Source organism: Emydura macquarii, unplaced genomic scaffold (genome assembly GCF_026122565.2).
Source record: "Emydura macquarii macquarii isolate MOO-44397 ecotype Brisbane River unplaced genomic scaffold, CSIRO-AGI_Emac_v2 contig_312, whole genome shotgun sequence".
Lineage (NCBI taxonomy): Eukaryota > Metazoa > Chordata > Testudines > Chelidae > Emydura > Emydura macquarii.
This window is the reverse complement of record NW_027130449.1, coordinates 8116-28448: the sequence shown is the minus strand read 5'-3', so window position 1 is coordinate 28448 and position 20333 is coordinate 8116. Positions and strand designations below refer to the sequence as shown.

Below are 20333 nucleotides of genomic sequence, written 5' to 3'. Positions count from 1 at the left end.
CAGGTATAGCTACCTCTTCTAGGTAGAGACTGCTTCTTTCTTTCTTCTTCTTCTTCGTATCTGGTCTGTTTAATGGTCCCTCGCAATAGGGTGTTGGCTAACCCAAGACCCTCTGGTTTCAATGTCCGTCTTCAGATGTTAATTGGGGTGCCTGTGGCATGTGATATTTTCCAGTACTTATGCCTTTTTTAAAGGCGTCGTGTCCCCAAAATATGCTCTGCTAGCATCTTTTTAGCATATCATGAATATTTCCTAATTTAGGGGGGGCTACAGAGATCAGCTGACATATACATATTGTCAAACATTCACTCGGGCACCTGATGTCATGCTGTTCTACGGGATCAGTTGACGGAGATCAGTTAGTTCCAGATTCACCATTACACACCTCCATGTGTACACACTAGGCGAACTGGCCATTGGCTGACCATGACCATTGGTCTCTCACATCAGCATAGCTACATACACAGGTTAAATATTCATGGCTTATGTCAGTGCCAAGTGCAAATTCAGTATTCTCAGTGATTTTCCATGCAATCTGTCTAGTGCTAAGAGGCCTTGCTCCCGGAATCCTCTAGCACTCAGGCTTACCAAGCTTTACCAGACTTATGTCAACCACAGATATTTAGTAATTTAGCAATTCAGTGCTGTCCCAACACCAAGCCCTGAAGAGCTATGTGTAAGTTCAAAAGCTTGTCTCTTTCCCCAACAGAATTTTTGTCCGGTAAAAAACCCACTTTCCTTGTCTCTCTACTGTCCTGGGATCAACACGTCTATAACAACATTGCAACGATCCCACATGACATTTTCACATGCAAATTATGGAAATGTGGCCTAGGTGAAATTAATAAAAGGTGGGTGCACAACTGGTTGAAAGACCACACTCAAGGAATAGTTTTCAATGGTTCACTATGAAACCGGGAGGATGTATCTAGTGGTGCCACACAGGGGTCTGTCATGGGTCCAGTACTAGTCACTATTTTCGTTAATCTTTGGATAATGGGGTAGAGAATATGGTTATAAAATTTGTGGATAACACCATGCTTGGGAAGCACTCTGGAGAACAGAATTAGAATGCAATATGATTTTGATAAATTAGAGAATGAATCTGAAATACTCAAGATAAAATTCAATAGACAAGTGCAAAGTTCTGCAGAAAAGGACCTGGGGGTTACAGTGGATAAGAAGCTGGATATGAGTCAGCAGTGTGCCCTGACTGCCAAGAAGGCTAACATCATATTGGGCTACATTAGCAGGAGCATTGCCAGCAGATGGAGGGAAGTGATTATTCCCCTCTATTCAGCATTGGTGAGGCCGCATTTGGAGTACTGTGTCCAGTTTTGGGTCTCCCACTACAGAAAGGATGTGGAGAAGTTGGAGAGAGTCCAGCGGAGGGCAACAAATATGATTAGGGGGCTGGAGCACATGACTTATGAGGAGAGGCTGAGGGAACTAGGCATGTTTAGTTTAGAAGAGAAGAGTGAGGGGGGATTTGAAAGCAACCTTTAACTACCTGAAAGGGGGTTCCAGGGAGGATGGAGTTAGGCTGTTCTCAGTGGTGGCAGATGACAGAACAAGGAGCAATGGTCTCAAGTTGCAGTGGGGGAGGTCTACGTTGGACATTAGGAAAAAGTTTTTCACTAGGAGGGTGGTGAAGCACTGGAATGGGTTACCTAGAGAGATGGTGGAATCTCCATCCTTAGAGGTTTTTAAGGTGTGGCTTGACAAAGCCCAGGCTGGGATGATTCAGTTGCGGCTGGTCCTGCTTTGAGCAAGGGGTTGGACCAGATGACCCCCTGAGGTCCCTTAGTCCTAATCTTCTATGAGCCTATGAGAGTCTATGAAAGTACTACACTTAGAAGTAAAAATCAAATGCATGTATACAAAATTGTGAGTAATTGTCTATATAGTATTATTAGTTAATTATTAGATAAATTAGAGAAGACGGGGTTTAGTACAAGCATGGTCAGATGCATGTTGTCAGTGGTTGGCTGCGTGTGTTCTCTTTGTGTGCCGCACTAGCTCTGCACAGGTAGCTGCTATAGCAGACCTCAATCGCGCTGCCTAAGAGGACCACAGACTTGGATCAGTAGTGAAGGCACTCAGTCAGGTTTATTGCCGACAAAGCATGGTACTAGCTCCCCGGATCAATATTTACAGTTACACTAGAACATGTATGCCCACGACAATGGATTCAACTCAGTAGCGGTGGAACTTTCCGCTCTCTGCTAAACAGGACAAAGACACCTTCTCTGTGACCTCTTTTTTATACATTGATACAAACAAGTTATATACTGCCCCTCTGATGTGGTTAGTTAGCACCCTTTACGTTGTACATGTTGGTTCAATCAAAAGATTTTTATCCATCCCCCTGTCATCCTGACCGTATCTTTCAGAGGGATCATGGTGTCCCTGTATCTTCTTTGGGAAGTGTGTTTATACCATAACTTTGTAACATGGTGTTCTGGTTCTACCTTGCTGGGATATATTTATGCAAGTATCCTGTGCCTAGCACTTCTTAGGAGGAGCATTTGTGTTTTTTCTAACACTAGCCCTGGTCTTGCCAAGTTCATGTTCCGGACAGAGAAGGTGCACGTAGGCATGGTTTTTAACAGTGCCTAATTTTTGCTCATAGCCTAACTCTTGCTAACTTTGCTTTATAGCAGCAGGGCCTGACTTTAATTTAGGCCTTAGGCCTCATTCTACCAGGCCTCATGTCTCAGGCTCTCTCCTTCTACTACAACAGATAAGTAACTGGTTAAAAGGGAGAATGCAACGGGTTGTTCTGAAAGTTGAACTCTTGGACTGGAGGGAGTTTACTAGTGGAGTTCCTCAGGGATCAGTGTTGGGACCAATATTATTCAATATTTTTATGAATGATCTTAACACAAAAAGTAGGTGTGCACAAATGGAATTTGCTGATGATATAAGGGTGGGAGGCCTCATTAATACAGAGGAGGAGCGGAATATTATATAGGAAGATTTGCATGATCTTGAAAAGTGGCGTAACAGAAATGGGATGAAATTCAATAGTCCAAAATGCAATGTCGTGCACTAACAATAACAATTTCTGCTACAAGCTGGGGGCTCATCAGTAGGAAATAACAGAGGAGGAAAGATACCCGGGTGTGTGTTGGTCAATGACAGGATGATGATGAGCCACCAATGTCATACAATTGCAAAAAAGGAACTGGGGGAGGGGCCTTTAGATAGGGACAGGCTTGTGCCTCCCCCTCTCCTCCCTGGAAATTCAATAGGTGCAAAAAAAGGCAACTGCAATCCTAGGATGTATCAGGTGAGGCATTTCCAGCAAGATAGAGAAGCATTAATGGCACTGTACAAGACAATGGTAAGATCTCATTTGGAATACGGTGTACAATTCTAGTGACCTATGTTCAAGAAAGACTAATTGAAACTAGAAGAGGTGGAGAGAACACCTGCTGGGATGATCAGGCGAATGGAGAGCCTATCTTAAGAGAGGAGACTGGAAGAGTTTGACTTGTTTAGTCTTGCAAAATGAAGGCTGAGAGAGGATATGAAAGTGCTCTATAAATACATCAGGGGTAAACACCGAGGAGAGTGAAGAGCTATTTAAGCTAAAGGACAATGTTGGCACAAGAATAAATGGGTTAAACTAGCCACAAACAAATTCAGAATGGAAATTAGAAGAAAGTTTCTAGCCATCAGAGAAGAGAGGTTCTGGCCAGCCTCCCAATAGTTGTGGGGCAAACAACTTAATTAGATTTAAAAGAGAGCTGCACAAATATATAGGTGTTGTCTCATGGGGCTACCCGTGCTGATGGGGGCAGGGCTCAATAGCGCTGCGGGTCCCTTTCAGCTTATGTCTTATGTTGATAAGAGAATGTCTTATGTTGATACAGAAGGACCTAAACAAACTGGAGGATTGGGCCAAAAGAAATCTGATGAGGTTCAACAAAGACAAGTGCAGAGTCCTGCACCTAGGACGGAAGAATCCCATGCACAGCTACAGTCTGGGGACCGACAAGCTAGGCAGCAGTTCTGCAGAAAAGGACCTGGGGGTTACAGTGGATAAGAAGTTGGATATGAGCCAGCAGTGTGCCCTGGTTGCCAAGAAGGCTAATAGCATATTGGGCTGCATTAGTAGGAGCATTGTCAGCAGATCACGGGAAGTGATTATTCCCCTCTATTCGGCATTGGTGAGGCTGCATTTGGAGTATTGTGTCCAGTTTTGGGTCTCCCACTACAACAAGGATGTGGAGAAGTTGGAGAGAGTCCAGCGGAGGGCAACAAAAATGGTTAGGGGGCTGGAGCACAAGACTTATGAGGAGAGACTGAAGGAACTAGGCTTGTTCAGTCTACAGAAGAGAAGAATGAGGGGGATTTGATAGAAGCCTTTAACTACCTGAAAGGGGGTTCCAGGGAGGATGGAGCTAGGCTGTTCTCAGTGGTGGCAGATGACAGAACAAGGAGCAATGGTCTCAAGTTGCAGTGGGGGACGTCTAGGTTGGACATTAGGAAAACATTTTTCACTAGGAGGGTGGTGAAGCACTGGAATGGGTTACCTAGGGAGGTGGTGGAATCTCCATCTTTAGAGGTTTTTAAGCTGTGGCTTGACAAAACCCTCGCTGAGATTATTTAGCTGAGGTTAGTCCTGCTCTGAGCAGGGGGTTGGACTAGATGACCTCCTGAGGTCCCTTCCAACTCTATGATTCTATGATTCTGTAATAAAATCTCATGCTTCAGGCCTTCAGCCTGCAGGGGTCAGGAAAGGACACTGCATCCCCTGTGCATTCTGTTGTTTCATTTTGTTTTGCGTGTTTTTTGTCTTGGTGTTAACGTATGACTGTGAGATCTGGAGATCTGCTAAAACACTAGACAAAAAACTAGATTCCTTCAAAAAATCAGTGCCTACGAAGATTCTGGGCATTGGCTGGAAAGACTTCATCACCAACAAAGAGATCCAAGAAATCACCCACCAGCAGTTCGTTTCCACCAGAATGATGACAAAACTTTTGGAAAGAAATATTAAACCTTCTGCATCAGGGCTTCAGCCAGTCTTGAACTACTAGAGACTAGGAAGAGACCTAATGTGGGGGGGAGATTAACCCACATCCGCCTACTGCTTCTCACACCCTCCTCTGCTGGTGCTGGTTACTGTTAGAGACAGGACTCTAGGCTAGAGGGACCTGGGATCTCATCCAGTCTGGAAGCTCCTGTGCTCTTAAAAATGCACAGACTGTGTACAAAGTGCTCTCAAATGGACCTGCATAAACAAAGTGAAAACCAGAGTTCTAGCTTTCGTGTTACTTGGAGCAATAGTAAGTCAAAAAACCTTCCAGATGGAAGCAATGGTGTGCCTTTAACTCAGTGGTTCAAAACCTTTCTGGCTCGAGTGCCACAAATATAATTTTTACAACCCTGAAGGGCCACCAGTCTCCACCAGCAGCCCCCTCCCGTCCACTGCAGCCAGCGGGAAGGATTTCAGCGAGGAGGGTCTCCTGTCCACCTGGCTGCAACAGGGAAACCGTGGGCTCTAGCTGGGTCCCTAGGCAGCAGCTGCCTTCTGCAGCCAGGGGGATGAGAGATCAGTGCTCCCCTCCCTCTGGCTCCAGCAGGGACCCAGTGCCTAGGCACCCAGGTAGAGCACTTTGCCGCGCTCCCTGCTAGAGCCCAGGGGAGGGGAGTGGTGATTTCCCATGCCCTTGGCTGCAGCAAGGAGCCGGCACCAGCAACGCACTCCTCCTGGGTACTTAGGCAGTGGCTCCCTTCTGCAGCCAGTGGGAAGGGAGCCGTGGGCCATTCTGAAAGACCCCGCGAGCCACTTTTGGGCCATGGGCCGGGAGCCACTGCTTTCACTAATACAGTTTATCTTTCTGTGCCAGTCCACAGTGCAAGTGCTGAAAGAACCTCTTCCTGCTATGCGGCACTGCTCAGCGACAAGCACAAGAGCATAAACCAGACAATTTGCCCTTCACAGAATGCTTCTGATGAACGGAATCATCTAAACAAAGTATTTCCTGCAGTGGAGCTTCCGGAGGCCAAGTTTTCAGAAACAGAAGCAGGTATCTTAAAGTCAGGCATCTTAACACAAGTTTAGACATGCCGGCTTGGATTTTAAAGGAGACTAAGGGAATTAGGATCCCAAAGTCTATAGGAATTAGATGGGAACTTCACCTAAATCCTCAGGCTCCTTTAACAAACAAGGAGAGGCTGAGGGAACTGGGTTTATTTAGTCTGCAGAAGAGAAGAGTGAAGGGGGAATTGATAGCAACCTTCAACTATCTGAAGGGAGGTTCCTAAGAAGATGGAACACTGTTCTCAGTGGTGGCAGATGACAGAACAAGGAGCAGTGGTCTCAAGTTGCAGTGGGGGTGGGCTAGGTTGGATATTAGGAAACACTTTTTCACTAGGAGGGTGGTGAAGCACTGGAATGGGTTACCTAGGGAGGTGATGAAATCTCCATGGAGTTTTTAACATGTGGCTTGACAAAGCCCTGGCTGGGATGATTTTGTTGGGGTTGATCGTGCTTTGAGCAGGGGGTTGAACTAGATACCTCCTGAGGTCCCTTCCAATCCTAATCTTCTATGATTCTATGATCATCACTTGGCCTCTCTCCTTCCCCATCTTAAGACCTGGCAGACAGTCTGGAAGACAAAGACTTTGATCTGGGGAGATTGATTCCAGGCTGGGAAGGGAATCTAGCCTGTGTATTGAGAACAGTGAGCTGCCTGTAACATCTGTTAGGGTGAGCGACTGTTTGATTCAAGTCTTGCTTAGTCAGCAGAATTTAGACACAAATTTATCTTTACTTCTTATGTAACAATCTTTGGTCTCTATGCCTGCTACTTATAATCACTTAAAATCTATCTTTCTGTAGTTAGTAAATCTGTTTTTATTTTACCTGAAACAGTGTGGTTTTGGTTGAAGTGCTAGAGTTTTCAGGTGACAAAGTAGCCCCTGGAATCACAATTAAAGCTGCCCACTCCTACCAAAATCTGAAATGGCACCCCTGTATAACTGCATGCACATTAGGGGTCTAGCACTGCAGTTTTGTGTTTAGACAAGTCCTTAGATACTGGGGCTGAAACATCCACTGGCCATCCAGTTCTTGCATTCCATTGGTCTCAGTAACCCATGCTACCCCAGGCAGCTCTTTGTTCTTTTCAAATGACTTACAAGTCTGTGGCAACTTCTAAGCGAACAGAGCTGGTCCTTCGAGCAGCTTTCAGACACAGCTCCCCGGTTCAAAACAGAGACAGCTCTCCTAGGGGTTGTTGCCAAATACAGTGCCCTCCAATGCGCTGATTTAATGATGGTGCCTCTTTGTTCCTCCTCATCTTTCTACTCCCTTCTTGCCTTTCATCACATTCTGCTCTATGATCTGAATGTCTTGCTCATGGAAACATGGATCATTCTTTATACAAGTCAATTTGTTTGGTATCCATTTCCAAGTCCTAGAAAAACCTGCCCCTCCCCAACCACTCCAACCTCTTTAGCATTGAAGAGACAAGTTTAAAGTTGACAAGCCCAAATTTTAATTTCAGTTTTAAATATCATTTACTTCACAGCCTTTCTGCCTCCCACGCCCGCAACCAATCTGTTCCATCCAATTTGTGGGAAGCGCTCTGTTGGGTGACTCTGCACAAATAAAGCCAAAGCATTGTGTTTCTGAAGGACAGAATATGCAAGCCTGTCTGTACTTCACTCTACCTGGCATAATGGCCACCACTGAAAAATGTGTATCTCACGGCAGAAGTTCTTAGTCATAAGAATGGAGCAGAGGCATGGTAGTATGTGCCCCAACTCCAAATAGAGTTAAGCCTCACTGGTGACCTAGACGTCTTGGCATTATCTTATCATGAGTACAGACAGTCCACATTTTTTTCAAAACTAAATATTAAAAATGGCTTTTTTCCAAAGCAAAATATTTTGCAAAGAACTATTTGCTTATTCAAATTTTTCACAGACATTTTCATGACTTCTTTATTAACTGTTTTTATCAAAAAACGTATCAAAACCTTTATCAAAATGGTAACCAGATGTTTTTGTTTACTGAAAACAAGTGTCAAGAAGCATTTCCATAATGTTTTTGACAAAGACTTATTTAAAAATGCCAGGAAAATTTTGAAAAGCTGCCAACAAGAAGACTGGAAAATCTGCACAATGAAAACATCTCCAAAACTGTCAATTTTTTCTTCATTTTTATTTTTCCTTTTTGACCAGCTTTATGAGCTCATTGCCTTAAAATAAATTAAAGCAGTGGTTCCCAATCCATGGCCTGCCATGGACTTTCAAAGTGGAACCGCCGCTCCCCTCCCGCTGGCTGCATAGGAAGCTGCTTCCTAAGGATCCAGGCAGAGTGTGTTGCTGTGGAGCTAAAAGACCGGTGCAGGGTCTTTGCTGCAGCTAAGAGAATGGGAGATCAGTGCTCCTCTCCCCCTGGCTGTAGCAGGGAGCACGGCAAAGCACTCCGCCTGGGTCCCTAGGCGCTGGGGTCCCTGCTGGAGCCAGAAGGAGGGGAGATCAGCATTCCCTTCCCCCAGCTCCAGCAGAAAGCAAAGCGCTCTGCCTGGTCCCTATGCGCTGGGGTCCCTGCTGGAGCAAGAGGGAGGGGCCCATGGATCTTCCGTCCCCCTGGCTGCAGAAGGGAGCCGCTGCCTAGGGACCCAGGTGGAGCCCACGGGGCTACAGGTTTCCCTACTGCAGCCAGGGGAACTGGAGATCAGCAAGGAGGGAGGCAGCCTCCTCCCTGAATTCCTTCCGTCTGGCTGCAGTGGTGGGGGGGCTGCTGGCAGAGACTGGTGGCCCTTCAGGGTTCTAAAAATGATATCTGGGGCCCTCCAGCCAAAAAGGTTGGGAACCACTGAATTAAAGCCTCCTTGGTTAAATTATTATTAGAATGTCTAGTCTGCTTACTTCTCATCCTGAAGATGCTCTTCCTCCTCTTGTATCTGGAGGTGATTTTTTACAGGAGCCAGGTTCTCGGTTTTGGCATTGTAATTCCGAAAGCAGACATTGAGCTTCTCATCAAATTCATTCACCAAGTCTTCCATCGACTTGAAGCTGATAATCTCAGAGGAGAAGTTCTCAAGCTCAGAAAGGGAGGGATCTTCCAGATGCTGAGGGGAGGAGCCATAGAAACAATGGGGTTTTTCTTCTCTGTCATCGGAGAAGCAGGGTCTCAGATCCTCAAATTCCTCATCCAGACTCACCAGTGGGGCTTCCATTTTGGACTGGCTAAAGTGAAATAGACTTCTTCAAGTCAGATTATCTGGAACAAAAAGTACATCCGTGACTTAGTATCCTGTATACATACACTCTCTGTTTCTGCAAGCTTCGGTGCATTACTGTGGGAGGAGTAGCCCGGCCTACATTGAAGGTCATATCGAGATTTTTCATTACAACCTACAAACAGTTGCTCATAGCCTTCTGAAAATTACATTTTTGGCCTGACATTTTCCATGTTTGATCTTAGCGAGAGATTGATTATTTTTGGGAAGTCTGAGCAAAATCAGTTTCGACAGGTTTTTATTATGGAAAGATTTTTAAAAATTACTATTTTTAAGTAAATTTTAACATACATTACACAACTCAAAAACAACTGAATTTCACAAACTGATTTTTTTCAGGCAGGCTGCTCTATATGAGAAACAGGCCTATGCATTGCTTGCTAAAAACTAAAATACAGCTAAGATATAAACATTTTAATTTTTTTTCATGAGTACATATTAGAAATTTTTGCTAACTTTGGCAGACTCAGTACTATAGCTCTAGTTAACATAGGGTGGGATGTTCAAAAGCACTTGTGCTCCTAAATTACTAGGGTGCTTTTGAAAATCCCAACCATAATTAATACTGACATTCCTTCAAAATCTGCATTGAGAGAACATTTTACTCAGAAAAATGTAAATGATAATTATGAATCATTTCAGAACACCTTATCAGATGCTCCAAAAGCCACAATCCCACAAACGAGGAAGAAGGCTGTGTTGGTTAAAAACAGACCTGATTTAAGGGGGAAAGGAAGGCAGCTATAAAACACTGAAAAATAATATATAACAAAAGGAAGAAAGGGGAAGTTGATAGTAATGAATATAAATCAGAAGTTAGGAATTGTAGCAAATTGATAAGGGAAGCAAAGGGACACAATGAGAAATATACAGCCAGCAGAGCTGAGGACAGTAAGAAGGAGCTTTTTAAAATATATTAGAAACTAAATGAATCCTGGCAATGGTATTGGTCTATTATTAACTGGAAATGGTAGAAGAATAAGAATACGGAAAAGGCAGAAGTGTTCAATAAATATTTCTGTTCTGTATTTAAAAACATGATATAGTCTCATCATTTGGTGATGATAACTCTCTTTCCACACAACTCATATCTCTGGAGGCTGTTAAACAGCAGCTACCAAAGTTAAGCATTTTTAAATCATCAGGTCCAGAAAACTTGCATCCAAGAGTTTTAAAAGAGCTGTCTGAGGAGTTCACTGGACCATTAACTTTGATTTTCAATAAGTTTTGGAGCACTGGGCAAGGTCCAGAAGACTGGAAAAAAGCTAATGTTGTGCCAATTTTTAAAAACGGTAAATGGGTGACTTGGGTAATACAGGCCTGTCAGCCGGGCAAGATAATGGAGCAGCTGATATGGGATTCCATTCATAAAGAATTAAAGGAGGGTCATGTAATCAATGCAAATCAACATGTATTTATGGAAAATAGAGTCTGTCAAACTAACCTGACATCTTTTTTTGATGAGGTTATAAATTTGATTGATAAAGGTAATAGTGTTGACGACATAATGTGCTTATACTTCTGTAAGGCATTTAACATGGTACTGCATGATATTTTGATTAAAAAACGAGAATGATATCAAATTAATATGGTACACATTAAATAGTTTAATAACTGACTAGCTGATAGCTCTCAAAAAGCTATTGTAAATGAAGAATCATCATCAAGCAGGTGTGTTTCCAGTGGGGTCCTGCAGGGACTGGTGTGTAGTCTTTAGTATGTAACGTTTTTATCAGTGACCTGGAAGAAAACTTATATTTTTTACATTGAATAAGGCAGGGCAACCCTGCATTAGCTATATGCAGTGCTGCCCACTTTCATTTAGAACCAGAGCTGGTAGAAGAGCTTTTTAAAAAGTGGCTTAACTCAACTCTATTCATTCCCTTTAGCGTTTGTAAATTCAAAAAACTTTGAAAGTGGCCTTCGAAGTTTGCTCAGATATGCATTTATGGGATCCCACCGCTGTATTTGCAGCACCAGTGTGGAGAGCAGATCGGCTCCTTATGGCTCTTTGCAACAGACTGTTCTGATCTTCACTGGGAAGGGTGCTTGCTTGAGTGGAGTTTGGATGCAGGTACTGTGGTAGTATTGCTTCCTGTCTATGTCTGGGAGCTAAATGTGGCCACTTCTTTCTGCACCAGTGTATGGAATGTCCGTCTTGTTCCTTTTGCATATGCTCATGGACTCTCACCAGTAACTGCAGCTTTCAAATGGCAATAGGCCATTTCTCACTTCACCTTGCAAAGAGGAGGAGCAGATGGTTGTAGCTGGGAGTATAAGGGTCTGGAAGCCGGGGAACCAGGAAAGGCCTGAGTTACACATTCAATATTTATATGCATATAAAACATTCAGGCCAGAACTTTGAAATGAGAAGGGGGAGCTGCTTGGACAAGAGCTCTCTTAGATGGTTGTGCCCCATGCCCCATGCTGTGGCCTGGGCTCTCCTCAGAGTTCCTAGAAGCAGGTGGGGGTAGTGCTCCTCCACACACACCCAGGGACCCTTCTCCCTAGAGCAGGGAGAAGCACATGTTGGTGGGGATGTCATGGGCAGCAGATGAGACGGGGTCCTGCACTGGAGGGATGCTGCAGGCAAGGTGTGTGTGGATTGGGGTTGGGTCACAGGGGCTGGGCAAGGTGTGCCTGGGTGACATGGGTATCTGGTTTGGCGATGGATGCCAGGGGCAACATTAATTGTTTTATTTGATGTTTGGGGGGGCTGGAGTGAGGCAGATATAGGCTCATGCTTAGGGGTCCTGGAGTCATATGATTTCTTCAGATTATCAGCTTTCCTTTTTTTTTCAAAAGGACATTTCCAGCCTATGTGGTTGTAAAGAAGAGCTTTAACATGTGACACAATTATAACGGAACAAGGCAGAGCTTCCAGCCTGAGTATGGAGCCAGCCTGAAACACTAGCTCTGAGAGGAGAATTGCCCCATGCACCTCCATGGGGGGCTAACAACTAGACCCACTGCTCTGGGGTGGGGCTCACCAAGCCCACCCCAGCAGAGGGCTCTGTGTGAGGCAGGAGGAGAGAGCCGTGGGTCTTGCCCCCCACCCCAGGAGTTACACCCTGGCTGATGGGGTAAGTGCTGGGGAGCCCCTGCTGTCACCTCTTCCTCCATGGAAAGCTCCCCTCTGTGCTCAAGGGGAGTGATCCTGCTGACAGTCCTGGAACAGAAGGAGTCCAATGCCACTGCCCGGCTGCTGGGAGGAGAGGGGACCCCCTGCTTCCACACTCCAAGTGAAGAAGGATGCAGGACAGAGCCAAATTGTGCCTATGGCCCCAGATCACCTTAGCCTGGCATTAATTGGGGCAGAGGTCAGCCAGCTTCTGAATGAGATCTCCAGGCCAGATGGGCTAAACCCAGTAGGTAGGAGTCATGGCTTGGAGCACCAGTGTTCTTTGGCCTGGTGAATACTTGGACTAATCAGTAATGGATACATTTTTCAAGCCCTGTGGTCTGCCGAGGTCCTTGACCTTCCGACAAATGGGGTTGGTTTGCTGTCCTGTTCCCTCATCTCCTTCCCTTCAGCCTGGGTGCCCTGCCAGGAATCTGACATTGCCACCCCCAGATGGCATCCCATTCCATCACCTCCCTCCAGCCCCTTCAAGTTATGGGCCTCCCCCACCTCCTGACTGCAGCAAATGGAGTTTTTTTCACAGGTCACCTTACAAGTCCATGTCACTTCCTCTCCAGGTCCTATCCTTCTTTAGAAGGTCCAGTCTCCCGACTCCAGGTCACCTTCCCTGTCTTCACCATTCTCCACAGACCCACCCTGGTCCAGGCAGCTTGGAGGCAAGAGATATGTGCAGCTTTGCTTTGTCAGGTATGGGTCCAGCAGGTGGCAGAGGAAGTCCTCTGAGGACAGGTCACATGGGTGCTACTGGGAGAGTGGCCATAGTTAAATGTCCAGCATTTTTAAAGGTGGCAGGATGGACACATAGGCCAAGAATTTCAGAAGTGCTCTACATGGTGGGAATTGAGCTCTACTGAAAATCTGGTCATAAGCATCACCTGGAAGCTGAGCCTTTTTGAAATGCCAGCCCATCTCGGAGTAACTGGACACTCCGTTTTACCTGGGCTGGTTTTCTGCTAGGATTTCAAAATTCATTACTGATAGTGTTGTGGTTTTGAAAATACAAGATCCCATTTGTCTGTGTAGCCTGCCTGAGTCTATCACGGGGTTGCTGATGGCGATAGCCCAGTCTAGGCAATGGTACACAAGACAAATCACAGCACACTTCCCACAGCACACAAGGCCTGTACTCACAGGCAACCATGGCCTCAGACAACTGCTGTTTGTCCACAGGCAAAGAGTGTCTCAAGACAATGGGGTTGAGGCTGCAGATGGCACAAGGTCAGGCTTGGCCTGTGCACAGAAATTAAACCTATTTCACTAGATCTGTGGTGGTGGAACCTCCATCCTTAGAGGTTTTTAAGGTGCGGCTTGACAAAGCCCTGGCTGGGATGATTTAGTTGGGGTTGGTCCTGCTTTGAGCAGGGGGTTGGACTAGATACCTCCTGAGGTCCCTTCCAATCCTAATCTTCTATGATTCTAGGATCTGTTTCTAAATCAATGTAGATCAGTGCAGCAGCCCCTTTGTGTGGACACCCTTAAGTCAGTTTAAAAGCGACTAATAGTGATGTAGTTTAACTTAATATAAAATGTGCAGAAAAGAGCATGGCAAATGCATCAACTTGGAGCTAAGGGGGGAACAGAGGATGACCACTGTGTGGTGGAGAACTACAGGGAGGTACATGTCCTTCCTTAAGCCTATTTTAATGGGAGTGTGTCCCTTCACTGAGGTGTCTGTCCTGTGTGTGGCAGAGCTCCAAAGAGCTGCAGATTCTTCTTCAGAAAGCCATGTCACTCTGCGCACTCCAGACCGAGTATGTGTGTCCCTGTCCGCCTCGTCAGTCATCACTTTCCTAACAGAACCTTTTGAACTGCTGTCTCCTTCCCCTTTTTTAAAAAAGTAAGTGGCAGTTTTGTATTTTCCCTGCACTTTGTGTGGTTGCCGGAAGAAGTGGGGTGTAGGGTGAGGAGGAAGGCCTGAACTTTTCCTTCATCATATGCTCTCAGGCCAGCCTGACATGCAATGCTGGGTTGCAGGCAGAAGGGTGTGGGCTTGCTTCCTGCAAACTTAGCAGGGTCTTAGCCATGGCTATTTCACAGGCAACTTACTGTGTATATGGGGAGGTCCTCTGTGCACTAAAAAATATAACGAGATCACTCACCATATTAATCACATCTCAGAAGCACCCCTTTGGCTGACTCACTGCCTCAACCCCCGTTGGCACAGAGAGCCCTGGGTCCTGTTAGCAATTATTCTTCTTAGTGAATGCAAAAGTGGTACCATAAAGATGACAAAAATTCAGAACACAAAATATAAAGTAAAGAGGAAAAACAGAGATGTATAAATTAAAAAAAAGCAGTGTCTAAAGTGTCAACAGGGCTTAGATGGGCATCACACGCTTTTGCCAGTCAGCAGCCTCGGGGGTCAACAGATGGAGTCTGCAAAGCCTCCTTATAGACCAGCACAGGAGTTGCAGCCATTTCAGTAGGCGTGCAAGTGTGTCTTGTATGGCCAGAGGAGCCAGCCAACCCTAACTGCCAAGCAGAGCTGATCAGGCTACTGACAATTCCAGCCATAATACATCCCATGTCGCTCTACCTAGTTTCTAAAGTTCCAAAAGTGTTTAATGAACTACTTAGGGTCCTGCAAGTATTCGATGGAAAAGGGCTAAATACTGACCACATGCTTCAAAGCAGACATCCTATTACCCATAGACATTAGCCCACCCAGAGGGTCTCCCAGTTGCCTATTGTTTGCATCTAGTCCACTCGTTAGTTTTTTTGAAGACAGCCCGTTGTCCCTTGGTGTTAATTTGATTCCACTGCCACCACGGTCATGATAAATAGCTCCTAATGACAAGAGAAATTATTGTTGTACAGATTCTCCAGCACATCGGAGGCTGTGGGACTGATGCGGTTATTCAAATGGGCAGAAATTTCTGATCATTCCTAATGTAATTTGTAGTTCTCTGAATTGAGAAATTCTGATGTGAAGAAAATCTGTATATGATGCCTCATTTTAACAGGTTTTGGGATGAATTTATTCTTCATAAAAGTGAGGGACTAACACTGCTGAGTGAGAGGCCGACTTCACTCAGGCGGGCATTCATTACACTAGCTTTTGCCACACCACTCTGCCAATCCTGACCTACACCGTCCCTGCTACTCCAGCCCTGCACCTACAGCAATTCTGCCAGTGTGCTGCACTACTGATCTGCAGAACCAGCACCTTTTACTATTCCACTCCTTTGCTTCTCTGCACAGCGCTGCCAACAAAACATGGAGGAACCCATTTTTGTACTGTACAATAACATTCTCACACTGGTAAAGAAAGCATAACATCACTTTATCGACCTTTCTGCCCCTTGAGCCTTAATTTTACCTATCTTTATCCTAATCCTGTTTTGTTTTTAAAAGAATCCTCTCCAACAGCAAGAATGCACCAAGCATGCCCTCCAAAATTAGCATCTAGGCAGGCCTCAGAACGAGAGCAGAAATTCTGATGTGCTGCTTCATTGCAGAGGGACCTTGTGACAGAGCCCCCTGGCTCCTGCCTCTGCTCAGTCCACAAATTGCTCAGAGACCCTTGTGCTGGTCAAACACCTGGTATAGTTTATTTACCATGTGGGTTCCCACCACTTTCCTACTATACACAGCTCTGCTCCAACAGTCCTAGGGAGCCCCCAATTCCTGTTACAAGCAGGGAAGGGCAATCTCTCACCTCCCTTTATTGCCTGCTTTTCCGCTTCCTTCCCCTGGCTATTTATAGCCTCTGCCTAATGACTTAATTAGCTTCCAGCTCTGCTCCACCCACCAATTAGACAGAGCTCTGTTTAACCAGCTCCATTCCCCATTGTTTGATTGGAGTGACCCTGACCAGAGTGCTGGCTCAGCTGCACATGGATGTGTACCTGGCAGAGTTCACCGCCATTCCTGACACCTGCCCATTCTGTGGTGTGTGGGAGATCCTGGTGCCCTGGCTCCTCCAGAAACGTTTCTTAAGTTTCTGGCTGCACCTTCCCCCACACCTCCTGATTTTTGCACACCCTATTGGTGGCCCCATGAAGTCATCAGACCTCTCCTGGTGCTGGCCAAACTGGCCATTTATGATACTAGGAGGAGGATGCTGGACATAGAGGTGCTCTGCAACTGTGAGGCCTATTTTCAGTCCTCCCTTGGTTCACGCATCTAGTCAGTGTTCCTCTGGGCAGCATCTGCTGGCTCCTTGGACACCTTTGAGGAGCAGTGGGCGCTGTTTGGGGGTCTCTGCTTGGTGAGGGTCCTCTGTCCTGGAACCCAATAGGCGCTCTTGCCTAGCGTTCTGTTACAGAGCCTCAAGTTCCCCTTTGCCAAATATGTCATGACAGAAGCAACAGAAGATGGAAAACAGAAAGATGCAGAAACCCAATGGGCAGCTAGAAAATACCCTATAAAACACTGTAATTCCTAGATTCTACGGCCTGAAAGAACCACTATGATCATCCAGTCTGCCCACCTACATAACAGAGGCCACAGAACATCCCTGAAATAATTACTGTTTGAACTGGAACAGATTTCTTAGAAAAATATCTAATCTTGATTTAAAAATTGCCAGAGATGGAGAATCCCTTAGTAAATGGCAATCTCCCTGGGCCTCCAATCTTCCCAGGTCAGTTGGCTCAGGACACTCGTCCCCTCAGCTTCTCCCGCACCTCTCTGGTTTGACATGATTTCCCCACCACACAATTTTGCTCAGGACTGACTTTCAAATGATAATATATCTCTACTCAGTTCAGCCTCACAACATTATCTCCCTGTTACCCCTTCCTTCCATAGCATGGTACCTGCTGAGTCATTTCCAGTGCTGGGATCCAGCTGTAAACAGCCGCCCTGCAACATCAGACCCTGTAAACTTACATGGGGCCCAAACAGGAAGGAGGCAGGTGGAGGGAAAGAGTTGCAATCACTTTGCTGCAGGGGGCCGGGGCAAGGTCCTCTGAAAGCCAGGATGAAGAGAAACAATCTCTTACTCCCCATTCCCCGGGCAGAGAACCCTGCACAGTGCTGCTCTGTTTGCACTAAGCACTGTAGGGCTCACTAGACAGTGCGCTGCCAAGTGACACTGTCAAGAACTAGTGCATTAGGGACGTTAGGTCACCTTGTTTTAAGAGCCAGGCAGCAATTCTGCATCCCAGCTAACAGACAAGTAGAGATTCCCCTCAAAAACACACACATGCCCATCCCTCCCCCAAATCCATGCACACTCAAACACCTTCCACTACACCCAACCAGTACTGCCTCCATACCCACCGCCAAAATACTCACACACCAATAATCCTCCCCTTGCACACAAACACGAGCAACCTCCACTCACGCACAGCCTCCCCTTCCTGCACACCTTCCCCATACACACACACCCTCATCTCCCCTCCACAGACACACGCTCATCCTTGTCTCTCCGAACATCCACCATCAATCCATACGCATGCACACACACCCGCCTCTGCCTCACTGCAGACATAACCCCCTCCATGTACACCTTTCTGCCCCCATAAAACCGCAGTCCTGGACAACAAAGCCTCCTCCCCCCCAACTGATTTCTGCTTTTCCCTACAACCCGACTCCACATAGCACTCTCCTCCATGTGCACCCCCCAATTCTCAGTCATCACCTATAGATATAATCCCTTCTCACCGTCCTACACACACACACACACACCAAATCCCCAGCCCCTCACACCCACTTCCCCATCTGCATTCTCACAATCACAGCCCCTCTCCCCCACCCTTCACAGCCCTCCCTCTGCAGCCACACAGGCAGGCAAAAAGCCATTCCCCAGCACAGGCCTTTGCCCGATGCACACACACCTTCCCCGCACACATGCACAGCTCCCTGCGCACACACACACACACACTCAAAGAGCCCCCCCTGTACATACACAGAAACACACAGTCAACAGTCCTCCTGCCCTGTACACACACAGACACACACAGAGAGCCCCCTCTATACACACACACACACACACAGAGCCCCCTCTGTATGTATATATATATATATATATATATATATATACACACACACACACACACACAGAACCCCCTCTGTATATATACACACACACACACACACACACACACACACACAGAGCCCCCTCTGTATACACACACACACAGAGCCCCCTCTACACACACACACACACACACACACACAGCCCGTGCTACACACACACACACAGAGCCCCCTCTGTATACACACACACACACACACACACACACGCAGAGTCCCCTGCCGGCCCGTGGGTCCCGTTCGGCCCCGACGGCCCGGCCGTGGCTCGCCAGACAATGGGACGGTCACGGGCCGCCGCTCGGAGCGCCCAGGACAGAGACACACGCACCTGACCGTGGGGCTGGGGCCAGCGAAACGCAGCTGGGGGACGCAGGGCTCCGGATCAGCTCCGCATCTCTGGGCGCTGGAGAGAAAAACGTCCCGGCCTCCGCCAGCCGCCGCCTGTCTGCGCGAAGCTAGGGCTGGTCCCAGCGCCTGCCTCCCTCTGCAGAGCCGTGCGCGCAGCCCTGCCTCATCAATATGCATTAGCTCCAAAGACACTGACAGCAGCAGCTTCGGATTCAGCTAGGAGGCCTGCTCTGAGCACAGGCTGACAGGACCAGCTCCCCGGGGAGAAGGCCCACTCCGGTTCTTAGTGGGACCTCCCAGAACCGTCAGTCCTTGGGAAGGAGGGGGGATTTTCTCCCCCAGATCCAAAACCTCTGAGATGATGCAGACACACAGCAGGACCAGGCCTTGGTTTACACACGCTTTGTTGTCTGGTGGGAGAATCCCACCAAAAATGGAAGCTTCTTTCCCAGGGCAGCGTGGGGGAAATGAAAGACAGCGTCTCCATAATGCCGCCGTCCATTTGGGAACTGAGGGGATGCACTAAAGCCTCACAGGAATCCTTTCTACACAAGGGTCCTCCAGAAAAAAAAGGTTAGGGAAAAGATATTTGACTGCATCAAACCCTTCTGCTTTCTGCATGCCCAGACAATGGTTTAATCCAGTGTCCCAGCAGGAGAAGTCCACCATAACCTGCAAGGAGACAGCTTCATGGGCACTGCAATTCCTCCCAAAACAAGCTTTGGGAGTAACTGCTCAGACCTTTCTGCTCTACCCCTGATTTCCCCTCCTGGTTCAGTCTCCACTGTTAAAAATGTGTTCTGTTTCTTCTGCTGAGAGGCAATTTCTGGTCCCTGTACCACATCCTGTACACAGACTGAAGGTGGGAGAAAGCCCGGTGTTTGTACACTCAAAATGTACTGTTAAGCATTCTTTTTGTTCCTGACATATTTTAAAACCTCCTTTTTATTCTCTTTAATTCTGCTGATCACAGATTTCTCCTGGTGTCCCTTGGCTTCCCTCACCAATTTTCTGCAATTCCTAAAAAAAATTAATTGATTTTCAGTCTAAAAAACAATTTTTTCCAGGTTTTCAGACAAATTTTTTTAATAGATTTTAATAAAAAATGGCAAAAGTGCTGGTACCTTCCAAAATCCAAGAGGCCCCATGCCTCCAAAAATTCCTAAAGCCTGGGGGGACCCAAAATCCAGTAGCCCCTGAAAATTCCAAAAGCCCCAAGGCCTCAGAAAACTCCCAAAAGCCACGGAGCCTTTGAAAATCCCAAAATCTCCAGAAAGCCCTCAGGCCTCTGAAAATTCCGAAAATCCCAGGGCCTCTGAAACTCCTCAAAGCCCTAAGGCCTCCAAAAATCCTAAAAGAAATGGGGCCTCTGAAAATTACAAATCCATCAAAATCTCCAGGGCCTTTTAAAAGCCCCAGAACCTTCAAAAATCCCCAAACCCATGCGGACTCCAAAGATTACAAAAGTACCGGGGCCTCCAAAAACTCCCAGTAGCCTTGAGGCCTCAGAAAATCCCAAAAGCCTTCAAAAATCCCAGAAACCCAGACCTCTGAAAATCCCAAAAGCCCTTGGGGCGTGTTGCGGGTGGTAA

General features: G+C 46.6%; 1 protein-coding gene across 4 annotated transcripts in view; it reads right to left on the bottom strand.

The window, feature by feature from the left end:
- Nucleotides 1-19082, bottom strand: part of FEZ1 (fasciculation and elongation protein zeta 1) — a 117436-nt gene extending 98354 nt beyond the window's left edge. Inside the window, exons 1-2 of one of the 4 annotated variants that reach the window (XM_067562460.1) lie at nucleotides 18722-19082; nucleotides 8896-9250 (exon numbers count right to left, since the gene is read on the bottom strand). In XM_067562460.1, the coding sequence (XP_067418561.1) occupies nucleotides 8896-9206 (311 nt within the window). In that variant the 5' untranslated portion in view covers nucleotides 9207-9250; nucleotides 18722-19082. The remainder of the gene's footprint in view (nucleotides 1-8895; nucleotides 9251-18721) is intronic. The other 3 variants (XM_067562471.1, XM_067562453.1, XM_067562480.1) reach the window with 3 other exon arrangements.
- Between the last annotated feature and the right edge of the window lie 1251 nt (nucleotides 19083-20333).